The sequence below is a fragment of the Mytilus galloprovincialis genome, chromosome 6 (assembly GCF_965363235.1).
Source record: "Mytilus galloprovincialis chromosome 6, xbMytGall1.hap1.1, whole genome shotgun sequence".
Lineage (NCBI taxonomy): Eukaryota > Metazoa > Mollusca > Bivalvia > Mytilida > Mytilidae > Mytilus > Mytilus galloprovincialis.
The window spans coordinates 43610803-43618368 of NC_134843.1; the positions used below are offsets into that span (position 1 = coordinate 43610803).

The following is a 7566-nucleotide window of genomic DNA, read 5'->3' on the forward strand; positions in this document are numbered from 1 at the left end:
ACCGAATCACTTTAAAACTTTTAAATGTAGATGAGGTGGATTTAATGGCCATTCGTATAAAATCCATATTAAAAACGATTGCATTTACAATCCTAGGGAGTATCTCACTATTTTTGTTCAATTGAGTAAGCAATGAAATGTCGTCTGTCCTTGTCCTAAAAATGCAATGACAAAATTGTGCACTTTAACTTTTAAATGATGGATCAACCCAGATATTATATACTATTAAACGGGTTTTAAAATGTACTAAGATGATTTATTTATCATTTCGACATCACAAAATTTGTCTGTGCAAAGGTTGACTAACAATTTTTTTTCAAATATGTTTTTTTTTTATATTTGTAGGTGAACGACCATTTAAGTGCAACATATGCGGTAATAGATTTACTACAAGAGGAAATCTTAAAGTCCACTTTGAACGACATAGAGCAAGATATCCGCACGTCAAAATGAATCCTCATCCAGTTCCAGAACACCTAGATAAAGTTCCTACACCGTTAATGAGTACCTCATTTCCGTCGTCACATCATTCAAAACCAGAGCCTAGAACTCCAGAAAAAATGTTTCCGTTTTCATTACACTCGTCATCAGCCACCTCAGTGTTCACCAACAGTATTGTATCCAAGCTTAACAATCTCCCTAAAGAAAAGCTGTCGTCTAGTCTAACATCGAACTCGTCATCCGAGACGTCGAAATCATCAAAACATGGAGAGTCTAGCACAGAAAATCAATCTACTTCTAAAGAGGATCACGAGATTCCACCATTGGTTTCATCCAGCTTGCCATCAATGAACAAACCTTCTCCACCACATCGTACTATGTCACTACCAATGCCATCTATACCTCATGTTTCAATGGCTAGTCCTTATCCTATAATGGCTTCGTTGCCATCAGCACCTCCATCTCTCGTACCGTCGTCTCCATTTGGACACCGGGATTCCATTCTGCCGACTAAAATGATAGAACATGAAGAAAGTTTGGAACAATATATGGAAATCGATCGATCTGAGACTTCCAAGTTACAACAGTTAGTTGATAATCTTGAAAACAAAGTATCGGATCCTAACCAGTGTGTAATCTGTCACCGAGTTCTCAGCTGTAAAAGTGCTTTACAGATGCACTACCGCATTCATACCGGCGAACGTCCATTTAAATGCAAGATTTGTAGTCGATCTTTCACAACTAAGGGCAATCTAAAAACACATATGGGTGTTCATCGTATGAAACCACCAATCAGGATGATGCACCAATGCCCCATTTGCCATAAAAGTTTCACAAATCTGTTAGTTCTTCAACAACATATACGAAGTCATGCAGGGATTCCGACGATGCCGCCAATGCCAGATATGAACCATTTCCAAATGTACCACAGTATGAATCAACATATGGTTGACATGGCATCGAGAGCTTATGATTTGTCAATGAAAAGAGAACCAGAAAAAGAACTTGATTTAAGTAAATCAGCACTTTTTAGCACAGATAGACACGAAGAGCGTAGACGTGAAATGCACGAAGATGGGAGTATTCACGGAGACGATGGAAATGAAAGCAATGATGACTGCAACGATGAAAAGATGAACATAGATGATCATGATATCTCTTACGACGAAGATAAGGAAGTTGGAGAAAAACAATACGAGATGGACCAACCATCTGGAGATTCTGGGACAGCTAGCGACGGACAACATAGTGGAACCGAAGAACAACGAGAGGAAGCTCGGCGAATTCTAGAACGACCAGCTTCAGCATCGTCTTCCTTGTCTCTTGACTCTGGTCGATCACCAAGTCCAAGATCAGAGGGCCATTCTCCACCATTCTCGGCCACTTCAGCTGCAATGTATTCCAACTTTGCAAATATGCATTCAACACCAATTTTCTCTACTTCCTTAGCAGCGTTGGAGAACAGTGTGAGAAACATTAATAGTTCAATGAATGACTCGTCTTTGAGCCGTATAAATCAAGCCTATCTCATGAACAATGGATTTCCTATGAGACATGGTGATAGTCACTCAACGCCACCCACACACAACGGTCTCAATACAAGTATGTCGGATTCTAGTAGCATAAGTGGAGAAGGCAGCAAGCCAGGAACACCAGCACTGTCTGTCACCAGTGATATGTCAAATACCAGCGGATATTTGCTAGGTGGGCTGGATTTGAGAGGAAATGCAGGGAAAAGACCTACAACTTGTAATATTTGTTTCAAAACATTTGCATGTCGCAGTGCTCTAGAAATACATTATCGTAGCCACACTAAAGAACGCCCATACATATGTAAAGTTTGTGACCGATCTTTTACAACACGAGGAAATATGAAACAACACATGTTGACACACAAAATTCGAGACTTGCCAAAATCATTTGACAATAATAGTAATAATAGTGATCTAGACAATTCTCTTGATTCATGTGACATTGGTGACATTGAAAATCAATCTTCAGAAGAACTTGCTTCAGAACAAATTGACGATAAGCCAAATGAAAATGTGAATAGTAACAAAACAAATAACGCTGACAACAGTCCAGTAAAAACTTCTCCTAGTCATGAAAAAGAGGAAGACAAGTCACAGTTTGTTAGAAATCAAACTCCACTAAAGCACCAATGTCGAGTATGTCAAAAAGGATTTTCAAGTGCAAGTGCACTTCAGATACATATCCGTACACATACCGGGGACAAACCTTTCAAATGTAACGTATGTGGGAAAGCATTTACAACTAAAGGTAATCTCAAAGTTCACATGGGAACACACATGTGGAATAACAGTCCATCACGAAGAGGACGCCGTATGTCAATTGAACCTCCCTTCATGATGTCTCACAAGGAAAACCCATATATGCCAGGATTTGCACCAAGAGCACCTGATTTCTTTCCATTTCAATTTCCGCCGTTTATGAATGGAGTTCCTCCAAAAATGAATGAACTATCAGTAATTCAGGGCATGGCCGCCGCTGGAATGAGCCATCTACCAATGTCACTTCCAGCGGATATGACGTCACCGCATCAATTGTCTAAACATGATAGCAAACCTGATACTTGGAGAAAGGATGAAGAACTGAAAAAGGAATCAAACGGAGAACTTGATTTGAGCATGAAATCTGCAAATAAAAAGTTTTCACCGTCAAGTGACACTCCTAGTTCATGGTCATCATGGAAAACGTCTTGTCATCTGTGTGGTCAGAACTTTTTGTCACCTACAGCACTTGACCATCACATGCAAACATTTCACATGAAAGTCGATTCACATAACGTCACAGCCGTTAAATAAACGTAGTTGTTTCAGACAATATTGCATTCCGTAACAAAAACGTGACACTTGCAAAAAGTAAACAAATAAAGTGACTAAAAGACTATGTTGTGTTGTAGCAGTATTAAGCAGCTGTTGTTGAAACAGATCATTGACTGTTGTTACGACACGAGACTTGGACAAAAACACTGGTTGTGAATTATATATGTTAATAACATTGAGAACTATCATTTGTTCTCCCAAAATGTGTAGGTATAAATTAGCCTTTGAAATTTTATCTTAATTGTATATATTTGATGTAGATATTTCTAGTCTTTGAAAAAGTAATTGAACCTCACACTTTTAAGTTTATACATCTTTTTATATGAATACTTAAATTTTCTTCTTTTTATGAGCTGGATAAATTTCTTGTATGCTTTAAAAAGTAGATCATATTTCATTAATTTCCGATGCTTGCATGATCTCTACGCAATTTAAAAAGGTGCATTTATTCCCAAGTTATTGTGTTCTGTTTATGTGACACCACATTTATACCCAAGCACAAAAAGTGTTCTTGCCAGAAGTTGTATTTTCTCGAAACCACCAAAGATAAGTAGTAAGCTGTATATACTAATTTAAGTTTGCAATATCTGTAGGTGTTTATGTGTTGCTATTTGTATATGTTTAAGATTTTATGTTTATGTATTTGTTATGTTTGAGAATGAGATCCATATATAAATTTTTTACATTTTTTTCATTATGTATTTTGAGAAGGTGCTTAATTTCATTTGTTTATCCCCCATTCTTCCATTCAATACCTTTTTATTATTATTTAGTAGCTTTCTTCCATATCAATTTACTAGCCGAATGTTCGTCTGTTGCTTTTTTAAAATTGTTTATGATCAGATACAATACTTTTCAAAGAATACAAGTAAAGAAATGAAAGCAGTAAAGTCGATTTTTTAGTGAAAGCGTTTGAAGAATTTTTATGAAATCCTTATTTGTATTTCAAAATTACAAAAAAATAAGTGGAATAATTTTATCATAGAAATCCAATGTTTTCCAAATCGTATACATATCCGCATGTAAATTATGTAATGTTTTTGCATTTACCGACACAGAAATTTACATCTGTGTTTGGTGTTAATGAAAATGTATTTTTGGCATGAAATACACTATTATAGTCATTTTCATTATTTTTGTTATTGTCCATTCTTTTTATGAACAAGAATTTGTAGTCAGTTGTTCATATTACGTCTTAAAAGGACAAATAAATATGACCAATACATGTTTGAGTACTTGTTTTATGCCTTGGAAATATATTTATAATAACAATTAAAAGATACCTTACTGTGTTTTATGGACAACCAGAGGATAGTGCCGAACGAAGCAAATGGTAAACAAAACAATAAACAAAAAACACACGCACAACTTAATTTATTGTTATCCGAGACTAATATTTTCACACAATCGTTTTGTTTCGTCCTGAAGATATATAAAATATGTGCCACCAATATTAAGCATGCAAACACCAATATACCGTTGATTAATTATTGACAATTTAACAACAAGAGAAATGTTGTATTTTTTTTGAGCATTTATAAGATGGAAGCATATGACATTGGTCATTCTACTACTTCCATTCTGTCCTATCGTCATAGACTATTACATCTCCGCGATCAAGGTAAGTTTCCGCTAGTTTGGTAGCAAGTATAGATGGTTTTAAATGTATTAAACGTTTGAAAAACAACATACGCTTTTTACAAATATTTCAAGAATTTCAATAAATCGAATATTAGTTTAAGTAGAGCTTGCAGCTTCACATTAGTGGCTCTATATATAAATAACTTTGAAAACACATAATTTTCCTGCACACTGTACCTTTTATCGACAATGAATTTTTATGAAACCTAATAAACCCCATTTACATTAGTTTAGTAGTAAGGGATACGTTTCTCGGTCTGCATTTTTTTGTATTAGGTCAGAGTACACAGTTATCGTCCCTTGATTACGAATTATAGTCCCTAGTGTGGACAGTGTGTTACTTGTCATTTTTTTTATACCCCTTCCAAATTTATTTATGTTTTATGCCTCAAGTAGCAAGATGGGGGATAAAACTACACTGTAAAAAAATTTGATTCATGAATTATAATGTAAAGTAGTGATTAGGTCCAGTTGAAAAAGGTAAAAAATTAGCATTTCGGAAGCTGTCAAAAGATTTCAAGACCCCCTTTACATAAAATTATCCATATTTTGAGTTAGAGCTGATGACGTTTTCTATAATTTTGATATAATTTGTCCCAAAAGTAGTACAACACACTGTAAAAATATTATGGAGAAAGCGCAGGTGGGGTTTTTTTTATTTCCATTTATTGTCTAAAAGAAATGCACTACGAAATAACTGTGTACTCGGACCATTAGATATAACATATTGGATTAAGGTAGTTAACAATTAAGTTTAAAACTTCTACACGTGTTCAACAAGAAGTGAGATTTTAAAACAGGCGACATATGCCAAAGTGACCTTCAAACCGTTAAATTGGGGAAAAAAATGACAACGCCATAGCTAAAAAATAAAAGACCACAGACAAACAAAAGTACACAAAACACCATAGAAAAATTAGACTGATCAACACAAATTCCATCAAAAATTGATGGTGATATCAGGAACTCTGAAAGGGTGTGCAGACAATGCCACAGATGGGACACGCGTTTTGTTATTCCTACCTTTTCTTTGATGCAGATGCCTTATGTTATATGTCCGTTGTCCTTGCTCTCTTTTTCATGGTTCAGCCAGGCGCGTAGCTCCCTATACGCTAACACGCAGTTGCGTGCACATCGATTCGACAAGCAAAAAAAAAAAATAAATGCCAAAATAAAAATTTATAAATTAATTATGGTTAAAGGAAACACATATGTTGTCACTTTTTTAATTGATGAACTGTCATTAAATAACAGCATTTCAAAATAAATGTTTTGTTGGAGATCATATAATGTAAAAATCGGACAGTAACTTGTATCTTTTACCAGATTTGAATTTATTATACTCTGTCTAAGACGTGTAGTTTCGGAGCACATTTTACAGAGTACGGCTTATCTGTTTGCGATGCGATGTACCAATCGACCATTAGATTTATCGAAACCCTTTGATATTATTAAAACTATGCCGAGGCGATGTATTCGACAGACTACCAGAGCCAATCACCCTGAAAACACGCCAAAACAGCATTGGAAAGTCTCATTATATTTTGCGTTCACACACGTAGACCATATGATAATGGAATTGGAGAGTAGAGGGTGTCTGGTATTATCAGAAAATAGCTTCTTTGTGTCGTATCTGCTTCCTCGTGTTGTAGGAAATATAACCAACGAATAATTCTCAACATTGTCTGAGACATACAAAATGACCTAGCATGTATTTGGCGGACAATTTCAATCGGGAGGTCGCTCGATGGAGAACACGTACGCTGGTTTATAACATCTCGCGAGTTCTACCATGCAGATCTATAAGCTTATTAAGTCTGTTGAAAACAAATGTACGATCAACAATGAACAACGACAGGTTATCATCGCTATCATTACTGCATATTGATCGGGATTTCAGTGTAAATGTTGACAAAGTAATAGAGAAGTTCGTTTCTGCTTAGACCCGAAGAGCAGATTTTGATCAATGTTGAGTAAATTCTGTAATTCAAAAATGTGTTGTTTATTTATTAAATTAACCATGATTTACTCTATTCAGAAGATTCAAGTATTAATAGTTTTATGTTCATAAATTGTTTATAAGTACTATCTACATGTAGCTCCTCTTTAAACCGTCCTATGACCGAAAACCGAAAAAAACATTTTTCTGCATTAAAAGGGTCCAAAAAAATTTTCGCCTCGCTCCGCTCGGCAGTAGTTGCTTGCACATCGTTTTCTTCTAGCTACGCCCCTGTCAGCGACTGCTTGAAAAAAGTTCACTTATCATGAGATAACTTATAGAATAACTATATTTGGAATTTGAGATACTTGGAAGATCTTCATGTCTGACAGGTAGTTTTCCTCTGACCTTAACCTCATTTCATGAATCGGTGATCAAGGTTAAGTTTTTGTGATCAAGTCCGCATCTCCAATAATACAAGCAATAGGTCACACATATTTAATGTATATAATAATTGTAGTCGTACATGTCTGACAGGCAATTTCATCTGACCTTGGCCTCATTTTCATGGTTTATTGGTCAATATTAATATATTATTGTGATTTGGTTTGTTTTTACATATACTTCAAGCAATGGGGCAACTATGTTTGGTGTATGGCCTGATATATAGGTGTTCATGTCTTTCTGTCATGGTACATC

The 7566-nt window shown here is 35.4% G+C and overlaps 1 protein-coding gene across 2 annotated transcripts in view; it reads left to right on the plus strand.

Moving 5' to 3' along the window:
• The window catches only part of LOC143079653 (sal-like protein 1), a 39211-nt gene extending 34699 nt beyond the window's left edge, over nt 1-4512 (plus strand). For both annotated transcript variants that reach the window (XM_076255114.1, XM_076255113.1), the window contains one exon: nt 346-4512. In XM_076255114.1, the coding sequence (XP_076111229.1) occupies nt 346-3266 (2921 nt within the window). In that variant the 3' untranslated portion in view covers nt 3267-4512. The remainder of the gene's footprint in view (nt 1-345) is intronic.
• Nucleotides 4513-7566: the final 3054 nt, after the last annotated feature.